General features: G+C 56.6%; 7 protein-coding genes across 7 annotated transcripts; 5 read left to right on the top strand and 2 right to left on the bottom strand.

The window, feature by feature from the left end:
- The first annotated feature begins 3,528 nt into the window (after positions 1-3,528).
- On the top strand, positions 3,529-4,963 carry L226DRAFT_307307 (uncharacterized protein). Its single transcript, XM_067673755.1, has 4 exons — positions 3,529-3,544; positions 3,602-4,405; positions 4,502-4,887; positions 4,943-4,963. The coding sequence occupies exons 2-4, from the start codon at positions 3,610-3,612 to the stop codon at positions 4,952-4,954; spliced, it is 1,194 nt and encodes a 397-aa protein (XP_067529695.1). The 5' UTR covers positions 3,529-3,544; positions 3,602-3,609; the 3' UTR covers positions 4,955-4,963.
- Positions 4,964-5,153: 190 nt separating this feature from the next.
- On the top strand, positions 5,154-5,878 carry L226DRAFT_540126 (uncharacterized protein; the record flags this gene model as incomplete). The annotated part of the gene is made up of 1 exon (XM_067681809.1): positions 5,154-5,878. A coding segment is annotated over exon 1 (383 nt), but the record flags the coding sequence as incomplete, so codon positions are not given.
- A 102-nt stretch (positions 5,879-5,980) lies between these two features.
- L226DRAFT_472354 (uncharacterized protein) lies at positions 5,981-6,322 on the top strand (the record flags this gene model as incomplete). Its single annotated transcript, XM_067676457.1, has 1 exon — positions 5,981-6,322. A coding segment is annotated over one exon (342 nt), but the record flags the coding sequence as incomplete, so codon positions are not given.
- Positions 6,323-8,283: 1,961 nt separating this feature from the next.
- L226DRAFT_540125 (translation initiation factor eIF-2A) lies at positions 8,284-11,060 on the bottom strand. Its single transcript, XM_067681808.1, has 5 exons — positions 10,954-11,060; positions 10,350-10,891; positions 9,859-10,162; positions 8,922-9,808; positions 8,284-8,862 (listed from the first exon to the last, which is right to left on the bottom strand). Exons 1-5 carry the CDS (start codon positions 10,982-10,984, stop codon positions 8,734-8,736), a joined length of 1,893 nt encoding a protein of 630 aa, XP_067529692.1. The 5' UTR covers positions 10,985-11,060; the 3' UTR covers positions 8,284-8,733.
- Positions 11,061-11,181: 121 nt separating this feature from the next.
- On the top strand, positions 11,182-13,121 carry L226DRAFT_540124 (RNA polymerase II-associated protein). The gene is made up of 8 exons (XM_067681807.1): positions 11,182-11,647; positions 11,804-12,021; positions 12,075-12,174; positions 12,229-12,255; positions 12,305-12,524; positions 12,576-12,718; positions 12,775-12,851; positions 12,907-13,121. The coding sequence occupies exons 1-8, from the start codon at positions 11,245-11,247 to the stop codon at positions 13,009-13,011; spliced, it is 1,293 nt and encodes a 430-aa protein (XP_067529691.1). The 5' UTR covers positions 11,182-11,244; the 3' UTR covers positions 13,012-13,121.
- L226DRAFT_540122 (uncharacterized protein) lies at positions 13,067-14,960 on the bottom strand. Its single transcript, XM_067681806.1, has 4 exons — positions 14,815-14,960; positions 14,315-14,754; positions 14,009-14,249; positions 13,067-13,930 (listed from the first exon to the last, which is right to left on the bottom strand). Exons 2-4 carry the CDS (start codon positions 14,641-14,643, stop codon positions 13,241-13,243), a joined length of 1,260 nt encoding a protein of 419 aa, XP_067529690.1. The 5' UTR covers positions 14,644-14,754; positions 14,815-14,960; the 3' UTR covers positions 13,067-13,240.
- A 1,156-nt stretch (positions 14,961-16,116) lies between these two features.
- Positions 16,117-18,650, top strand: L226DRAFT_617094 (MFS general substrate transporter). The gene is made up of 12 exons (XM_067686986.1): positions 16,117-16,497; positions 16,548-16,623; positions 16,691-16,761; positions 16,818-17,026; positions 17,084-17,338; positions 17,391-17,427; positions 17,478-17,506; positions 17,566-17,638; positions 17,704-17,927; positions 18,004-18,086; positions 18,162-18,278; positions 18,377-18,650. Exons 1-12 carry the CDS (start codon positions 16,350-16,352, stop codon positions 18,456-18,458), a joined length of 1,404 nt encoding a protein of 467 aa, XP_067529689.1. The 5' UTR covers positions 16,117-16,349; the 3' UTR covers positions 18,459-18,650.
- Positions 18,651-19,105: the final 455 nt, after the last annotated feature.

Below are 19,105 nucleotides of genomic sequence, written 5' to 3'. Positions count from 1 at the left end.
ACCATGTCCTCGACCATGCCACTGCCTCGCATTCGTATTCCCCCGGTGCCTTCGCTGCCGCCGTTAGTGCAGTCGAGACCGTGTTGCAGACCCGGGCCTCGCGCATGCGACAGAGGACATCGCGTGCCTTCATTGCGTCCTCTTCAAGTTCATGTGCTTCTTGAGCAGTGCCGGTCGCTGTCTCGCTGGACTCGCGCGATGCGCTCGTTGCGCCAGGGTGGAGATCGATCACGCATTGGGTACCATCGTCGTCGAGGCTCAGCCGTGCTCCTTACATACGGTCCGCGGAGCGCGCATTCCGCAGCCTGTGCGGGTCTGGCACTCCCTTCTCCGTCCGGGTCTCTCGCCGCTCGCAATTCCTGCGCTCATCCCGAATGAGTTACATCGCCGCCGAGGTTCTCCTACTCGATCATGCACAATCACGACCTCTAGTATCCCCAGTACGCGCCAGGCCGATCACCCATGTGTCAACTTTACCAGTCCTTTCCGCGTCGACCACGCCCTCGCCCTCACCGTCGCATTTGCCGCAGTGGCTCAGGGCTGTCGCTGCCAGTGCAGTCGAAGCAGCATTGCAGAGCTAGGCCATACTCGTTACATGCGGGGGAGGACCTCACGTGTACTCGTCGAGTCATATCTATGCGCTTCTGGGCTGAGCAGTGCCGGTCGCTCTCTCGCTGGACTCGCGCGACGCAATCGCAGTGCCCGGGTAGAGGCCGACTACGCATAGGGTGTTATCGAGCATCCCGCACAAGCCGTCGTGTGTTGAGACCGCACCTTGTGGCGAGGACTTGGCTTGGACGTGTATCGCTGTTGCTTCCGCCTATATTTAACCCTCATTCCAGTGTATCGTCGATGTCTCCAGTCCCGTCGGTATGTTGTGTCATCTGTGTACAACTTTTTACTTGTTCGCCGCTCATACTTATGTAGACTGCCTTCCTACGAAACAGTTGCGACACTCGCTCAGGCTGCCAGTGCCTGACGTCATATGATAAATTACAAGCCACTGTCTGACTGAGTCCTGACCGTTCCTGCAGTGTCTGACCGGGCTCCTTGTTGCGTACGCGGGCAGTCCGAGGCCGCGCTGACACTTGCACTCGTCTGAGGCGTCCGTTCTGGGTTTCTTGTCCTGAGGCGAGGGGCACTGGGTGTGTACTTGTTCCGGTTAGTTAGTTAGTTCGTTCGTTCGTTCGTTCTAGCACTACTGGTTTGACTCACCGCCGTGCAGGAACATGTCGTGCAGTTCCAATACGCAGGCAACAGCCTTGGTGGTGAATCGTTTGCCCGGGCTCGCTGGACGCGTGGTGACGTCTACACGGTGTCGTAGACTCCGGGACCATAGTTGGTGTCTCGGCGGTAAAGGGTTCAAAATGGATAGTTAGTATACTGTGATGGGCAGATGTACGTCCTGCGGGGGTACAGTGTGGCGAGCCTTGACTAGTTGACTAGTGACGGCGAGTGGAGTCCAGACACGGGGGGATAGCGCACATCTGGGAGATTGGGCGGGCCTGAAGTAGAGCTGCTTTGCGGTCGATTCTCAGTCCCCCCGAAAGCTGACCTCGGCGGCATTCTCCTCTCCAGCTAATATAATATGCAGACCGTCATGTTAGCATCGTCTCCGCGTTTTTGAGTCGAGCATGTGCTGTACTAACCGCGGACGTGCCTCGGAAGTCGTAGAGGGTCGCTGAACAGCTGTAGCTAGAGGCACAGGACGACGTGATCGCGAGTTGCGACGATGCACTAGAACGAACGGGCAAGAGGCGGTCGGAAGTGCACTAGTGAGTCGTCCGTGAGATGTCCAGCCATCGGGGAAGGATGTAGTTGGCGTTGAGGATCGCCTTGCTGCGAGCGCGCGAGCCTCAGCCTCAATGGAAACCGGGCCGGCGACTCCGACTCAACCCCAGCAGCGACCTCGAGTGCAGTGTCGGTCTTGCTCGTCTCTGGTTTCGATGGACGCTCCGCCGTGCTCGCTTTCCCCCTCGTCGGCCATGCGCTCCTCTGGCATGCCAACACCGCTGGTGGTCTAGTCCCCGCGCGGCTCTTCGCCTCGACGCCCACTGCAGCCCTCCCAGCGGCTCACGAGTCGCGAAGCGCAACCTTACCTCACGGCCGCACAACCTCGCCGTCCCGCCCTGTGGTACAGCAAGCCCATCCTCGAACAGTGCCTTCGGTACCCTCTAGCTCGACCTTTGGAGCCGTACAGGACGCCATGGTCGGCTCGCCGCGTCATGGGAGTCTGTCGTGAGTACCATACCTGCAGCAGTAGCCATCTTCTCTCCGAATCACTGTTTCGAAATCCTTCTCCTAGTCAGCTGGTCGGATGCGTCTACAGATCTCTGCCGTCGGTGTGCTTTGCGAATCGCGACGTTGCACGTTCTGCGACTCTGTGTCCGAGGGCAGATCTCTGCGTATGGGCGGCGCACGGCATGTCCGAGGTGCTGCTCCCGGGATTGGAATATGGTCAAGTGTCGACTGTCGACCGTCCCCGGCGCTGCTTCGTCTCCCGAGAGAGTACAATCCGTTCGTTCTGCGTCCTGGCAGACTGGCTGTCCTGAGGTACCCGGAGAGTCGATCGAGCGTACTTGAGCTCGCGTTTGCATGATCACTTGTTAGCATGGCGGCCCTCGCACCTCGTGCACGGGTAGACATATTGGCAACATGTGCGCGTACGTGCATATATGCGCCATGAATCTAGCACTGATCTATCCGGGTTCCTTTCCAGGGCTCGTAACGCCTACCTGGAACTGTAACCTTGCAAAACCCGCCTCACGTCCCAGTCTGAGTATTCCCGAATCCCTGGTATGCACCGCTATCAGTGCGCGCATACAGGCACGTTTACTACATTTCGGCGTTGCGGCGTGTAGATCCCACGAGATGTCTTTGTCTTCGAAGCGTTGAACACACCGACCTCCATTGATGCGGAGAGAGGAGGCCAGGCCCACTACGCAGGCGGCAGGACGTTGTTCTGCCTTGAGCCGGTAGTAGGCCTCGTGCACGAGTTCTCGCGGGTACATATATATTGACATCGTCCCAATGTCATCATCGAGGCGCTTGTCGTTGTCACGTTCTTCAGTTGTCCTTGTATATGTTGTTCTGCTGCTGAGTGCGACTTCTCGCTGCTGTAACGTGAGAGCGATCGATTACGCTGTTAGATTGGACGCCTGCGCACGTACTCGTACTAGGTACCAAGTTCTGCACGGCGAGCCAGGCAGAGCGTAAGCAACGTACTACGTGGCCGGTGCGGCCATGAAAAGAAAAGCCAGGAGAACTGTCAAACGCGTTGTTGCGCAGGTCCACCGTCCGACACAACTTTCACTCTCGCATGCTCAGAATTGATACGGGCAGGTATGTCGTAAAGTTCTTCGGGCCGAAGTGCCTCCTCCATCCCCTTTGGCCTGGGAATTGATCATGAGATTCCAGGCCACCCTAGGAGACCCATCCTCGTCCTCCGAGTCGATGTCTCCCACCTTCCCTGCATCTTGTACCATTCGAGCTCCCCTCGTCCATCTCTGTGTCTCCCATACCCGAGCTTGTTCGATCTCGCAAGGTGTGTCAAGTGAATATTGTTGGTGATGAAAGATCAATCTCACCCGTCGATGCGGAGAGCAGGATATGTCCCCTTACATCCCCCCCGAAATCACGGACGCCATCATCTCAGCTATGGATCCCTTCTACGACGCCCACACACTCGCCATGTGTGCTCTTGTCTGTCGGGCCTGGCTACCAAGGAGCAGGGTCAAACTGTTCGAAGCCATTCGCATCAGAGATGGGCGTACCTACAACCTGCTCGTCGAGAGGGTTGTACATTCCGAGACCATGACCCCGTATCTCACCTCCGTGAACCGCCTTCAACTCATTCATGATGACAGTGTAACCTTGGTACCTCTCAGCGTGGCAGCTCGTCTGTTCTTCATCGAGTTTATGGGGAAGCTCCCGGGATTGCGTACATTGTACGTGCAGAATCTACATTTCACTCTTCAGCAACCTTCCGTCAAGTGGTCTCTGCTGATGTGTCAGTTTCACACCATCACAACCCTGACACTCAGGTGTTGTCGATTCTTTTCCTTCAAAGATGTGCGACGTCTGCTCGCTGCCTTACCACTGCTCTCTACCCTCGGCATTGAGCAGCTCACATGGCCCTTGGTCTCGCATGAACTGCACCTGCAGATGACGCCCCGTTCCCGCACATATTGGCCAGAACTACACAAACTTCGCATTGAAGACCTGTCACCGCAATGTGCAAGCACGTTCCTTGAGTGGATGACAGCAGCACTGGGTGGATCGCCCGTCAAAGTGCTGACTTTGTGCTTCTCCAACTTGCCTTCCACTGCGTCATTGCAGGACACCGTAGACGCTTTCGTGGGTCGCATTGGGTCGTCTGTCACGAATCTTACTGTGGACCTTGCCGGTAAGTATCATTCTCAGGCTGCGTTTGGACTCAAGTGTTTACTATTCATTGCTGATGCTTCTTGTACATGATGCTCAGACAGGCTTCCTCTATTAGGGTTCGTTGCCATCGAAAGCTTGTCTTTCACAGATTGGCACAGCTGCCGGGACAACTGGGAAGGTGTAGCTTCGTTCCTGCAGGGCGTCTCGTCAAACACGATCCGATCTATCAACTTCTCTCAAATCTATACCCTCAGACGTCACGCAATGCCCAACTCGAACGACGACACCACCTTATTTCATTTTGATCATGACACACTTGAGGAACTCGATCGGGTCCTCTCGGGTGAGCGATTCGGCAATCTTCGGGAGGTCATCCTCCGTGTACGTAGAGATGATGAGGAAAAGGAAGAGATTCTCTGCGCACACGCCAGGAGGTGCTTGCCCGAGCTCCTCAAACGGAAGATCCTCCGCCTATATATCAGGGACGAACCACAACGTTTGGTGTGTACCTTGTCCTACATATTCACCACGATCGGAGCCTAATACTCCTCGACAGGACGTCAACTGAGGATGCGCTCCGTCTGGCCTAGCTACCAGTATCCGAGTTTGAGGACACGTCAGACGGTTCAGCCCGTGCATCCGAGTAATTGAAGTCCCCGGACCCGTGGCTCGAGTCCGCTGCTCCCGCCGATACAGTCATGCCGGGAGCACCACTGAGTATGTCGACCGAGCATCCATACGCCATGCCTTTCAAATTCCTGCTCCATCGACAATCTCTGAGTCCCGACCGCTTCTCCGTGCCTTCTCTTCTTGTTCGAACTCACCATCATCAAGTCCTCGTCCGATTTATTCGCAAATCCCGAGCCTGCTGTCAGTGCGACGGCTGTGGCGTACCCTCCTCCATCTGATGCTGTTCCGATTCCTGCGCTCGTCCGAATGAGTCAGGTCATAGAGGTTCTCCTACTCAGTGCACGATCGCGACATCTACATACTATTCCTATGCGACCACCCATACGTCGACGCGTCAATACCAGTCCTTTCACCCGAGTCGACCATGCCCTCGCCCTTGCCCTAGCATTTGCCGCCGTGGCCGTCGCTGCTAGTGCAGTCGAAGCAGCGTTGCAGAGCTGTGCCGTACTCGTTACGTGTGCACTCGTCGAGTGGTCTCCGTGCGCTTCATGGCTGAGCAGCGCCGGTCGCTCTCTCGCTCGACTGCTCTCGCAGCGCCCGGGTGGAGGCCGACACATGGGACATTGTTGTTATCGAGAAAGAGTCCTTCCGTCATTGCCTGCCTTTACGTGGTCCTACTTGCGTCCTAGATAATCAGCGCAATTGTATGATCTTTGAATGTTCGACAATTATCATACGTCGGGTAGCTCGTAGACAAACTATGTAGCTGTCTTTGTACAGTGTAGTACGAGGCGCTTAGTCGGGAGCGCACCTATTTAAGGCTCCTGATATCGATGGGATAACTCCTTCACCCGCTTCTCTCTCTCTCTCTCTCTCTCTCTCTTTCGTTTTCCGCTGTGAGTCATGGGATATACACCAGCTTTTTCGATCCAGAACAAAGAGTTGACAGAGACTTCTTGCTCAGATGGCCAGCATCCAAGCTCCGGACAGCCTGCCTTTCCCTGAATTTGCTACCATCCTCCCGCCGGTGGACCGCCGGTGCCTGTCTGGGCTGGTTGGGTCTGAGATACGCTCTTTGACTCTGGCAAGAGCTGAAGAGTATCGGAAGTTCGCACTCACACTCCTTGCAATACACAACCTCGCTGCGCCCATACATTGCCTCCCCAACGAACTCCTCTCCCTTATCTTCGCGCAGGCATGGCACAACTGGAAAAGCTACACCCTTGCTCATGTATGCGGCCACTGGCGTCGAGTACTCCTCGCTACACCCCGGTTTTGGGTCGACGCGATAGGAGGCGCGTCCTTTGATGCCCATGGTCAGCCTCCCCGATCTCCCGACTACCTTGCCGCAGTTCTGGAGAGATCCCGGCCTCTTCCCATCCAACCAGTCCTCTTCCACTACACCCAAGCGTTATCCGTAACGCTTCGCTCGGAGCTATGGAGAATCACCTCGCTCACGGTGCATGCTGCGGTAACCGCTGAAGTGATTTGCCTCCATCGCACACTCCGCAAAGGCATGCCCGTCCTCACGGAGCTTATCGTTGAGTACAAACCCTATATGTGCGATTGCCTGTGTGATTGCGACGAATGCAAGGGATGTGACAAAGTATGCATGTACAACAACATCCAGCTGGACATGGAGCCGCTGCCCGCTGATGTCATCCCCCGCCTACGACACGTCCATGTCCCAGCGTTCTTGTTTTCGAAGGTCGCTGTTCCATCCCTCAAGAGTGTGGAACTGGACCGATGCGAAGACGGCACGGGGACCGACCACGAGAATCCTCAAACCGACATCGAAGGTCTGCTGTACGCGCTGGCAGGATGTCCAGAGCTCGTCCGGCTCGAGCTCACCGGGGTATTACCGGCCTCCGGTGAACTCTCCACCCTCTCTAATGCAGCTCGGAAAGTCTCTCTTCCTGCTCTGGAGTGGTTCTTCATAGACGACTACTCGTCAGAGATCGCTGCGCTCATGCCGTATATTCATCTCGCAGCACCGACCGCTTGCATCCATATTCGCGATCGCTATAGCCAATCCGGGGACATTGAAGGTTTCAGGGAATGCTTGCAACGCCGAGTGCTAGTGGACCCACTCATCTCGGACGTTGATAGCGTCGTGTTGCAGATGAGGAGAGGATCTTTCAAAGACACGCTGGAATGTTACGAATGTGGGGAACCACGCGTCCGCGTCGAATCCTCGTGGACTCTTATCGACGTCGACGTGCTGCGCGACGCCTTCCGCTCCAGACATTCTCTGACAAGTCTGACATATATGGCGAAGAAAACACAATCCCGCCAATCGAACTTGCTGTGTCTCCTGCTTCCCGTCTTGCCGCATCTCAAGACTCTTACCATCTCCGCCGGCGACGAAGGCGTCGATGCACTCGATTTGCTCGAACCCGCTGACAACACGACCGCGGACGAGGTCATATGCCCGCGTCTGGAACGGTTAAGTCTCGACTTCTGCTGGTCCCATCTATGGTCCTCGTCGCCGGTATTGTCAGAGGGTACCGTAGACACGCAACGAGAAGAGGCAGTCTCGCTCTTCGTCGCTCGCGCTGAGCGGATTGCGGCCGCTCTCGAGGCTCGCGCCTCGCGTTTCGGTAGTCGGTTGACATATCTGCAATACCACGAATGTCTCAACGGGCCTAGAGATGCTTCAAGGGGGGCATCCGATATCTTCACCCTCGACGAAACGTCTTCCTACTGGGGTTCTGTCGAGCCGGCGTTTCGGAAGGTGCGGGACTTGGTGGATGGACCTGTCGTCCTCGCTGGATGCAACTTTGAACAAGATGACGAAGAAGATGCGGTTCTTGAATGGGATACATTGCACTAGGAAATAGGCCGTATGGCGATGGTACGTCCTTAGCTGCTCAAGCATTCCCTACTATACTTACATGACAGATAATATTACAAGGAGGACCGGCTCAGAAACAATACGGAAGGATACCGAACTGACTGATATATTGAAGATGTTATCATCATACATATATATACTCAGGTCTAGGAATCGATAGAGTTGACGAGAGCTTCTGCGCAGATAGTCCTCATTCAAGCCTCGGATGGCCTGCCTTCCTCCGAGTTTGAGACGATTCTCTCGCCGGGGGACGATCAGAGTCTCTGGGCCCGAGATACACTCCCTGGATCGTGGCGAAAGCTGAAGAGTGTTCGTCCTTGCTCGCCTCGCAGGTCAAAATAGCATCGCCCCCAACCATCGTTAGTACTCCCTCGAACGGCATTTCGCTGACTTAAGCATACCTCGCGCTTGCTCTCCCAGTACAAAGCAGTACATACTCCCAATTGAGCAGCCGGGGGACAGCCGATGCTCCAAAGGACGCACACAGGCCTAGGAGCATGTAATATGTAGGTTCCGTGCCAAGTCAGAATCTTTTGACACTACCTGTATACAAACAACATCGATATCTTCCGGAAAACATTACTCGAACACAGCATGCAGCATGCACAATTCCCAGAGACGCAGAGTGATGGAGTGATGATGGAGGAGCGCGTGAACGTGGCACGAGAGTGGTAGTGAGTGTCCGACGAGAACGAGCAGGGTGGAACATGACATGGGCGTAAAGGCGAAGTCTAGAGACGCGGCCCCTGGCCAGCGCAGATAATGTTGGGGGTGCGGGTCGTGCCTGGGCATGATGAGGGACAGATGCAGTGAAGGTGGCTGGAAGCGAACAGAGGAGAGGGGGAGGAAGACACGACGATATATCATGACGAAATACCCAGCCCGGAGAGCTCTTTCCGGATTTCAGCCTCGGTGTCAATCTTCTTGAGCTGTGTCGCCTCCAACCGCTCGCCCTTCTTCTGCTTTTCCTTCAGCTCCTCGATGGCCTTGAGCTATCGACACGCAGGCGGAATGAACGCTGGGTAGACGGGATGAAGGACACACAACGCACCTTCTTGTTCAGGTTCCGGACCTTCTTCGCAATCGGATCCAAACCACCCTCAGCTCCCGGTGTCGGTGGTACAGATGCCGCATCATTCGCCGCGGCCTCAGCATTACCGTTCCCATTGACCGGAATGTCGATAGACGGCCGTGCACTACCCTCCACGCCCTCCTTCTTCGCCCCCTCCTTATCCTTGGCACCCTTCCGCTTGCGGCCGCGCTTCTCCTGGTCGCCGCCCGGTTGCCGCACGGGCGAAGGCGAGGTAGGGGCGCCGGGAACGTGCCTCCGACCGTTCTGGAAGCGGCCGGGTGCTGGACTCCTGCTATAGCGTCCGTTGGGCGTCGACTGCCCACTTGGCGTATCATCGTCCCGCTTGTACGCCGCAGACGCCTCCAACCCACGTGCGCCTGGCGGACGGTACGCGCCAGCGGGCTTGGTCGGTGTTGGCTTCGCGACAGCGACGTGCTGCAAGACGCTGGAAGCAGGAGCAGGACTGGGCGGGATCGCCTGAGGGAAGGGAGGAACTGCGTCCACAGGGATCGGCCGCCAGGACGTCTGGTAGAGCTCCTCGGTATGTTGGATGTGGACGAGGGGACCTGTGCAATGCCAGACCTTGATGCCGTTGTCCACGCGTAGACGGGGAGAGAGCGTCGCGGTGAGGAGGAAGCGACCGTCAGGCGACCACTCGCAGTAAGACGTGTTGGACGCGTCAATGGTCGTGACCTTGTTGAGCGTCCGACGATCATAGATGTCAACCTTGCCCGCCAGGTTACCGAAGCCGGCAAGGGCGATTAACCGGCCTTGAGGGTTGAAGGAGAGGAAGTTGCAGAACGCGGTGCCGAAGTCGTGGAGGCTACGCGCTCGTTGGTCGAACAGCATCGTCTTGGCCGGCATGACTGGGAATGACATGGGTACAGGGTAGGTGGACCGCAGAATGACCACTCACATCCATAGACGACACCAAATTCCTTGGAGTTGGGACTCCAAGCGAAGTCGTGCACGGGCCCATCCTTGTCGAGCGTCACGCGACAGTCGAAGTTGCCTGCAGCACTCAGAAGGTAGAGACCTCCGGTCTCACCATAGTAACTCTTGTTCGCCTGATCGACATCCGTCTGAGTGAGGATGAGGACTTGAGTACCAAGCGTGTTCCACTTGATCTGCGAACGCTGCGCCTTGAAGAAGGTCTTCTGGCAGGTCGGGATGCCGGCAAGTGACGTGAGGCTGTAGATCTTGACTGTGGCAGGTTGTCCCTGCGTCCGATAGATCAGTTAGATCCCACATTGGCACAGCAGCCGTTGGAGTCGGGGTAAGGCAGCGGGGAGCAAAGCCACGATGTCTGGGCAAGCGCGTGGGTTTCACGAGGCGAATGTCCTCGCGGCTCACCGCAGGAGGCTACGGGATAGGATGAAGGATGAAGGGATGACAACGAGTGCTCACCTTTTTCTCTGCGACGAAAACCGCCACGGACGGGTTGAGCCCCGGACTGAGAGTAACGGACGTCGCGCCCTCGACTTTGAGTTTGTCCACCACTCCCTTCGACCACTCCGCGGGCCTAAACACCTGGATCTCCTGTCCCACGAGGCGGACGACGTGCGACTCGGAGATGGTGTACTGGAGTTCCCACCCCTCCTGCGACTTTTGCGAGAAGGCGATGAGCTCTTCGCCGGTCGAGACGGAGAAGACGCGAAGATTCTTGTGCTGCGCGCCGTCCTCGAGCTTTTGGGGCCTCTCCCATGTAGACAGATATGTTCCGCGGGGCGAGAAGCTGATATCGACAATGTTCGGGAGCGAGAGTTCCTGGAGAAGTTGTGCGCTTTCCGCCTGGAAGATGCGGACGCCGGTGGGGATGGCGTATGCGAAGAGACGGCCGTCGGCGCTGTACTGGTACGTTCGTGCGGGAACTTCGGGAGCTAAGAAGTTCTCGATGGGGTCGTATGTGGGTGTACCACCGACAAGACCGAAACTCTTCTGCGCGCGGACTGCAGGGCCAACCCGGTCAGACGTCTCGCTGAAAACACGGCAATGACGGGCTTAAACTGACAGGCGTACTGCTGGGACAATTGGGAGGCCATTTTGCGCGCAAGAGGGTGTGAGAGAAGCAACTTAATGCTTCAGACGGTCGGGGAGGAGGACAAGATGCTGGCTGATCGCGGACAACATCTCTTCGCCGAAAAATGTGGCTGAAGTCACGGGCGTCACACAAGGTCACGGGCGTCACAGAGCCAGGACGAACGCGGCGGCGCTGCCCCAGGTCATGACGCGCGCGCTGCCTGAACTCTGACTTCCATCTGCTCTGCTTCCTCGGTGGCTTTCTGGGATCTGAACTGGCACGATGAGCTCGGAAGATGTTCTCCTTGCGCTCAAGCAAACTGTCAGTGCGAAGGGACGGAAACCACAGATAACCTTCAAGAAGGGTTCTACCCAAGTCTCTTCGTTCAAGGAAGCTACACATCTCGTTCTCGCGAACGACTTGACCGTGCCCAAAGACGCACCGACGCGGCTCAGGAAGCCTGGAACTTCGTCTACAGACCCTCAAGCAAACCCCCAGGACTTCATCCCGCTCGGCGCCGTATACCTAGCATGGCAGCTGCGCGAGGCTCCCGGTGCCGAGTATATGAAGCAGGTCCGGGAGAATGGCTACACGACGGGCTTCGTCAGCGTCACGGAGAAGAAGGGAGTGGTCGACTGGCTACAGAACAAGTCGCAGACGCTGCCGGGGTTGGTATCTGCTCAGGGTGAGTGTCCAGTCACGGCGGTGGTTGTGATCGCTATAGCTAGAGAGGACGGGGGACCGTGTACCTTGGGGTGTTGTACCACTGAATAAGAGACGTCACTCTGCTACTTGCACCCACTATCCCGACGGTCTTACTCTGTGCTAACCGTTTCCCCAGCTGAGTCAACAACACCTCCTGGAACACCACCCCAACTACGCGGCTCGACATCTCTGCCCTCCGTAGCCTCGCTGTCTAGAGCCGGAGACTCAACCACCAGTCCACTGAAGCGTAGATACGTGGCCGACACCGCCGACATCGAGGTTGTCAAGAAGATCAAGCGGAATGAGATTGAATTGCAGGATCGTAGCACGGTCCTACGAGGAATCAAGCCCAATGTGAGTTTCGTAGCCATCTGTACTTATGCATGAGCCAACTCTCGCTGGGCCAGAATTTTACCAGCTTGAAAGACTCGTTCGCGGAGAGGCTGAAGAAACTCAGGGAGGGTGGCCGGAGTAGCATGATGTCAAGTTCTCTGAGCTCGATACCAGGTATGTTCGTTACGGTTCATGGCCTTGAATCCTCGTTCTGACTACCTCATGCAGATCCGAAGATGCAGCCGCGCAAACCCAGTAAGTACTTGTTGCTGCGCGCAAGGTCATCCAGTCACGTAGTCTCCAGAAAACCACTACCCAATCATCATGATTTCCTCCTCGCCGACATCACTTATCACCATGCACAACGTACGAAAGTTCCTGCAAGATGCGGTCTTTGAGACATCACAAGACGCGAGGGCTCGTGCAGCATCGGAGGGCAACGCGCGGCCAGAAGACATGATCCCCATATACCGGAAACGGACCACAATCGACTCTTCGGGGCGAGAAACCGAGATGCAGACAAGGTTAGTAGTCAGACTCGCAGCTGCGACCTCTCGTTGACCACGTTTCATCAGATACTTCGTGGTGGACAGCACCGAAGCCCTCGCCAAGTTCGGGCCTGACGCGTGGGACCGTGTAGTGTGCGTGATGACTACAGGACAGGCATGGCAATTCCGGCCGTACAAGTGGACGGAGCCCAAGACGCTGTTCCACCACGGTAAGTCCTTCGCGCCACCGGAGAATTGCGCAATCTAAACTCGCTATGTTCCCTAGTCAAAGGCATCTACTTCACGTGGACCAACGATCCTCCGAATCCGAAGATCAAAGACTGGAACGTCACAGAGCTGAAGGTGCGTCTAATCCAGTATCATGTTACCCACGCTGGCTTATCGGGATGCGTCGCAGATTGATCCTCACCGCCGTCATGTCGACAAGTCAGTTGTCGCGCATTTCTGGCGGATACTCGACCAGTGGACGAGCACGAACAAACCTTCGCTTGTCCAGGGTTGATCGCTATATCCCAACTCATTCGATCTGCTGTGACGATAGTCGTGCTTTGTTTGTTCGCTGACTGACTGTATTGTTTAGTAACCGAGTAATCATTTTTTCTATCCAAGAAAATGGGTGCGCCACAAGTAGGCGTACTGCATACTGCATACACAATAACCTCGCGTGGTGGGCGTAAGCCGCTCTGAAAAGCTAAGGGACATACCGTGAGTCGCAAGGCGAGTCATCCTCGTCACACAGTATCAACGACGGCTATCCGTCTGGCTCCAGTGGTGATGTTGTTCAGCAGCAGGCACACACGCCCAGAGCTCTCCTCCAGACAAAGATTCACCAGGTGCTCTTCCCGGTCGAGCGTGACGCTGAACGAGCCGAGCTTGCCCCGCACCCACAGCTCTCCGGGCTCATAATCCGGGTCGTCCTCGCCGATATCGAGGATCGAGCGCGGGAGCGAGTACGTGCGGAACTGCACATGCAGCGAGCCGTTGCGCGTCTCGGTGCAGTCCCAGATCGCCCGCCGTACCCCGACAGCCCCGTGCCCCATGTACCCGATCTCGGCACCGAGTGCAAGCGGGTACGGGATCTCGCGGTAGTCGACCTGCGAGTTCAGGTGCACGCGGAGGACGTGCAGCGCGCGGGTGCCTGCGATGACGAGCGGGTGCTTTGGGGGCTGCTCGCCCACCCCTGCGCTTGCACCCCACGAGAAGGGGCTGATGCGGTAGATGCCCGAGCCGATGTCGCAGCGGCAGCTCCAGATTGGTCGGACAGAGCGGACGGGCGGGAGTTCCGCATCTCCGGTATCCCTCAGGGACTGGGACCGGTCGACCATCGAGAGCGGGGGGATCTCGTATATGAAGAGCCCGCCGTGGTATGCCAGCATTAGTTGATGCTCGGAGAGGACGGAGATCGTGAAGTCCTCGTCTGCCTGGATTTTAGAGTTTGGTCGGATACACATGAGCTCATGGCTGTCCGATTGAAGCTATGACGCGCAGTTGGCACTCACCGACCACGGCCCGATATTGAGTGATACCTGGGGCTTGTGCGCGCCCAGACTGGAGTACTGGGGCCCGACAGGGCAGACGTGGAGGATCATGTCGCCGCCGCCGCTCTCGAGCCCGTAGACAAGGAGCTGCCCGCCCGAAGCACAGCACCACACGGAGCCTGTCACGGAGATCTTGCCCACCAGTAGGAAGGCGGGAGAGGGGTCGATGACGGCGACATGGTAGACGTAGATGTTGCACTGGCTGGGTGGCCAGGGTTGGAGTCAGTCAGCGTGCGTGCGAGAGTCGGGGAAGATAGACGCACGCACTTGTACCGCACGCCCATCTGCAAGATGAGCAGGTCCTCGTGGTCGTCAGTCAGTGACAGGCAGGAGCTTAGGTATATCACGGACTCGTCTTCGGTAAGCGACTGGGACAGGGTCGCCGCTGGAGTCGGGGCGCCGAGCTCGTGCAGCTGCAGCGACCCATCGTATAGGACGATGACGAGCCAGTTCCCGCCAGCGACCAGGTTCACATGCTCGACGGTGCTGTCGCAGTGGAAGTTCCTGATCAGCCGCGGGTGGTAGTCGAGCGCGTGCCAGAGTCTGTCCAGCCGGGCTGCCTGGAGGACCTGGTGCTTGAGCTCCTCCATAGCCATTTCTTGCAGCCGCCGCGAGAGATGTGGCTGTGGGAAGCGCAGGAGGAGGCGGGACAGGGCGTGGTGCCACAGAGAACGGTCGCTGAGCAGCGCCCGCCAATTTTTGCATGTCTGCGAAAGGCTCCCATCGCATTCAGAACCTCATGCGGGATAGAGCGGGCAGGTACCCACCGCGCAGAGCCTCAAGATGTCCCTGATGCTCAGCAGGCGTACGACGGCAAGCTTGACATCGTACGGGAGACGATGCATTGTGGACGTGGACAGAAGGGGCAGGAGGGCGTCCGGCGGAACCGGACAGGCTGGAGGCCATTGTGGTTTTATCTCTGGACTATCAGCCGCTGGGGAAGTGAAAAGCTTTGAATTATCAGGGTCCCACGAGAGAAAATGACGCAGGGCGGTCGATTTTGCTAGGAGGACGTTGCCTATATGGCGGCGAGGACACTGCCGAGACTATGACGAACGCAGGCTCGCTGAGTTCCCCGCTTGTAGCATGTGGGAACTGTGGAGCCAGGTTCACGCTCCGTGCGGGCCTGCTGGGACATTAGAGCGGCGAATGGCCTAGAACTGGAGCTGCAGACTCATCTGTCCGCATGCTGCTGCTCACCAGCCACCCAGCCCAAATCCAACCACAGCGGCGGCCAAAGTACAACTATCTCCTTTCTTGTCTCTTCGCGCTGATCTTCGGCAATCGCCGTCCTCCCACAACGCGCGGCTCCCGCGATGGCGTCCCTTGTCCACAGTCTGAATCCGTTGTCCGAACTGAATTGCGTGCCTTGTGTCGCAGCGGACATTACAACGCTTGTCGTGCACAACTCCGTGTCTTCCGTACCTGGCACATCGAGGGGTACGTCGGAGGCGGTGCGGCAGCAAGCGGCGCGTGCACCCGTCCAGGAACTGAAAACTTTTCCGTCAGATCATCCATTCACTACTGGCGGAAGATGGAGTCGCACCTTCTGACCAACGCAATGACGGAGGATCGTGGTACTTCCCACCTGTGAACCGCCACGGGAAAATGCATCCTGTCCTGTACACGTGCAGGCTCTCAGGCACTTCGGCGCGATACAATGGCGAGTCGGCGACAACTGCTCTATTAGTACCAACCATGGAAGCGTAGCGATCGGAAACGTGGTCAGCAGCTGGCCAGACGGAGAGATCACAGGACGATCTTGCAAGCCGCCTGTACGTCTGCCGCCCGGGAGTCAATCTAGGCACCAGTGCTATACATGATCGGATTTCGATCCTAAATACGCTGAGCTAATGCAGACGCATGCTTATAGATGCTGATAGAGGACCGTTGATATTACCGACAGTATTCATCTTCACAATTGCGACACACCCTGTCGGAGAACTCGCCTAGGAGATCAACTCGCTGTGATGGGGAAGAGAGCGCTGATCGTAATGGTACCCAGTCAGTGATTGAACCCACGAAGTATCCCCGCAATGCAAAACGGGCCAGCGAGCACCGGCTGTGGAGGTTCGGAGTAGCAGGAGGTTGCTTATCAACGTTCGGTATGATCGAGAGGGTAAACATTGGATCGCAATCTGGCGTTAGTCTCACGTAACACACCCGATAAAGCGCGGTATATAGCTTGGCCTCCGGACTAATCCCCGGTGTGGGGTCACTCTACTGTCCTCGCCCACAACATCTCGTCCCAAAAGCCTGACAGGGCACACGAAACTCACGACATTACGACCGCAACTTTGAAATGGAGGCTACAGAGGAGAGCCCGTTGCTCGCGACCCCGGTGGCGGCCGATCCTGAGATCTTGAAGCACGATCTCTTGTACCAACGCTTCACTCCCAGCCACAAGCGGATCATCGTGGCAGTTATCTCATGGGCAGCCCTCATACCATGTGCGTTGCATTCCTGGGCTCTCTGACGAGCTTAACTGACGTTCCTGGAGTCTTGGCCTCCGGCTCCTTCATCCCTGCAATACCGGAGATCGCGCGCGAGCTGGGCAGCACCGGCCCGGTAATCAAGTATGTTCCTCTGTCATGCTTCTATGCCTTCCCTCGCCGTACCAACCACTCGTGTCTGCCCAACTAGCTTGGCCGTGAGCGTGTCACTTGCGACTGCGTCTATAGGCAGTCTGACATGGGCGACGTACTCTGGTACATGTGAGTCATCTAGGCTCCGAGTCATTGTCTCTCCAGACGCTTACAACATGACCCAGATGGACGTCGCGCGGTGTTCCTTAGGTCCCTCCCATGTCTATGCATCGGCTCAATAGGCGTGGCAAGTGCGCATTCTGTCCCGGTGCTCATGTTCTGGCGGATCGTCCAGGCATTCGGTGCCTCGAGCGGCATGTCCGTCGGCGCAGGCGTCATTGGAGATATCTACCGGTTAGAGGAGCGTGGTACCGCAATGGGTGTATTCTTCGGCGTGAGTTCCCTCACTCTGTCCGCTTCCATGGCTATTCTGACCTTTATCCTCATACAGGCTTCGCTTTTCGGTCCAGCGATTGCCCCGCTATGCGGTGGCATTGCTACACACTACGCGTCCTGGCGCCATGCACAGTGGGCACTGTTCGTGATGGGGCTCTTCGCATTCATCCCAGTCTACCTCTGGCTTCCTGAGACACTGGACCCCGCAGCCCTAGACCGTAGTAAAGAGCGCGGCAAGTGGCTCACGTTCCTGAACATCAACCCATTCAACAGCCTCAGCGTCCTCCGCAGTCCAAACATCCTGATTTTGGTGCGTGCATATGCAGCTTGAACCGGGTGCCGGTGATTGACGTGTCTTTCAGACCATTGCGGGAACCGCGGCGTTACTGACGGACTTCGGTGAGTAGATGACGCAAGTGAATTAGACCCCGTACCTGACACATTCCTAGTCCTCATGATCCCGCTCTCGTACACAATTGTGAGCCGTATCATCTCTTCACACCAGCGACCTCCGCTGACTCGAGACTCGAAATGCAGGGGAAAGAATACAACATCTCGAACGAGGCTCTCATCGGCGCCTTCTTCCTCCCCGCGGGTTTCGGCAACATCGGTCAGTACTCCCTCTGGTACCTTCTCGGTATCGTAGTGCTCACCCATCATTTATCCCTACTACAGTCGGTGCTCCAACGGCAGGTCGCATGGCAGACAAGACCGTTGTCTACTGGCGCAAGCGGCGTGGCGGCGAGTGGGTACCCGAGGACCGTCTGCGTGCCGCGCTCTGGGGCGCGGGCTTCTTCGTTCCCATGTCTGTGCTCCTCGCCGGCCTGACTATCAAGTACGTTCCTGGCACGCCCGGGATCGTCCTCAACCTCATATGGCTGTTCATGAACGGTATTGGGGTGCGTTCACTACTCAAAGTCACATTATGAGCGATGACGCTCAATAGATCTATCATTGACCCTGCGGCGAACACAGGTTGACTTCACACTAACGCCGCTGACGGCGTACTATGTCGATATTCTGCACTCCCGCAGTGCGGAGACGATGGCTGCTAGCGCGTAAGTCCAAGTCCAGCTTCCTGTGTTTCGTTCCTTTTGCTCCTGGACGTCCGAACTGACCTGGATATCCAACAGGTCGTTCCGCGCACTCATCATCGCATTCGCGACCGCGGGCATGCTCCCGCTCATCAACTCTATTGGCGTCACAGCAACAGACACGCTGTTCGCAGTCATCGCCTGGATAGGCTTCGGGTGCGTCTCCACTGTCCTCCACTGTCCACTGTCCCTTTCTTCCCTGTGCGCTCGAAAGAAATGACACTGACGATACCTTGTCCGCGACCGGCGTGCAGACTGATTCTGCTCACAATATGGTACGGCGACCGGATGCGCGCATGGGTGGACATTGGATACTCTACTGTCCGCGACAACTGATATATAGAGGCCCGTGGCGCATGTGCGGGATACCTATCGCTGCCGTAACGGTGGTTGATATAAAAATGGGTTTTGGTACGAGGGGAATCTAAAGCAGGGATGAGTGTACCATGTATATGCAAATAAGGGGTTCAAGCGGTAGAATCGTTTGGTTATCTACAAGCGCCCGTCCGTTTGCTCTTTCTCACCGTGACCATCCTTCTGACCTCAGATTCGTCTTCGGCCACTTCGCGGGTATGTGAGTAACATTTACATCTTGCTGACTGCACAAACGGTGAAGCTTTTTAGGGAAAAGTCCTCAAATTCCCAGGTCGCAGCCCGGGCCGCTACTCCGAGTCAATGTACTCCTAGGTGACTAGCAACGTCGCATCAATCGCTGAAGTATCACTCAAGATGTCAACTCAAAGGTTGATATATCCCACTTTGTAGTCTGCTCGAAGACGTCCCAACTTCGTGCCCCAGGGCTGGATCGGTTACTGACCAGGTTCTGATGCCCTGACATGAGCGCACGGGTAGATCTGAGATGGTCCTGTCCTGTCGTCTTCGGTGGTTAAAGGTTAGTACCTTGTTGATAATGTGACACTGCCTGTTGGACTGATATCGCTGCACCCATCAACGTAGTTTTTCAAGACGATAAGAAACACCAC

The sequence above is a fragment of the Lentinus tigrinus genome, assembly GCF_003813185.1.
Source record: "Lentinus tigrinus ALCF2SS1-7 unplaced genomic scaffold L226scaffold_51, whole genome shotgun sequence".
Classification (NCBI taxonomy): domain Eukaryota; kingdom Fungi; phylum Basidiomycota; class Agaricomycetes; order Polyporales; family Polyporaceae; genus Lentinus; species Lentinus tigrinus.
This window is presented reverse-complemented; position numbering and strand designations above follow the sequence as displayed.

What these genes read in the sequence shown, in the direction of transcription:
- L226DRAFT_540124 (XM_067681807.1), top strand. Translation starts at nt 11,245, where the DNA reads ATGAGCTCGGAAGATGTTCTCCTTGCGCTCAAGCAAACTGTCAGTGCG. An exon ending in GATGCAGCCGCGCAAACCCA is followed by an intron (nt 12,256 to 12,304) that starts GTAAGTACTTGT and finishes CGTAGTCTCCAG; the next exon opens with AAAACCACTACCCAATCATC. An exon ending in GGAACGTCACAGAGCTGAAG is followed by an intron (nt 12,852 to 12,906) that starts GTGCGTCTAATC and finishes GATGCGTCGCAG; the next exon opens with ATTGATCCTCACCGCCGTCA.
- L226DRAFT_307307 (XM_067673755.1), top strand. Translation starts at nt 3,610, where the DNA reads ATGTCCCCTTACATCCCCCCCGAAATCACGGACGCCATCATCTCAGCT. An exon ending in TCTTACTGTGGACCTTGCCG is followed by an intron (nt 4,406 to 4,501) that starts GTAAGTATCATT and finishes TTCCTCTATTAG; the next exon opens with GGTTCGTTGCCATCGAAAGC.
- L226DRAFT_540122 (XM_067681806.1), bottom strand. Translation starts at nt 14,643, where the DNA reads ATGGCTATGGAGGAGCTCAAGCACCAGGTCCTCCAGGCAGCCCGGCTG. An exon ending in CAGATGGGCGTGCGGTACAA is followed by an intron (nt 14,250 to 14,314) that starts GTGCGTGCGTCT and finishes CTGGCCACCCAG; the next exon opens with CCAGTGCAACATCTACGTCT. An exon ending in TCAATATCGGGCCGTGGTCG is followed by an intron (nt 13,931 to 14,008) that starts GTGAGTGCCAAC and finishes TCTAAAATCCAG; the next exon opens with GCAGACGAGGACTTCACGAT.
- L226DRAFT_617094 (XM_067686986.1), top strand. Translation starts at nt 16,350, where the DNA reads ATGGAGGCTACAGAGGAGAGCCCGTTGCTCGCGACCCCGGTGGCGGCC. An exon ending in AGCACCGGCCCGGTAATCAA is followed by an intron (nt 16,624 to 16,690) that starts GTATGTTCCTCT and finishes CTGCCCAACTAG; the next exon opens with CTTGGCCGTGAGCGTGTCAC. An exon ending in GTCCAAACATCCTGATTTTG is followed by an intron (nt 17,339 to 17,390) that starts GTGCGTGCATAT and finishes CGTGTCTTTCAG; the next exon opens with ACCATTGCGGGAACCGCGGC.
- L226DRAFT_540125 (XM_067681808.1), bottom strand. Translation starts at nt 10,984, where the DNA reads ATGGCCTCCCAATTGTCCCAGCAGTACGCCT. An exon ending in TTTTCGTCGCAGAGAAAAAG is followed by an intron (nt 10,163 to 10,349) that starts GTGAGCACTCGT and finishes TATCGGACGCAG; the next exon opens with GGACAACCTGCCACAGTCAA. An exon ending in ATTTGGTGTCGTCTATGGAT is followed by an intron (nt 9,809 to 9,858) that starts GTGAGTGGTCAT and finishes TGTCATTCCCAG; the next exon opens with TCATGCCGGCCAAGACGATG.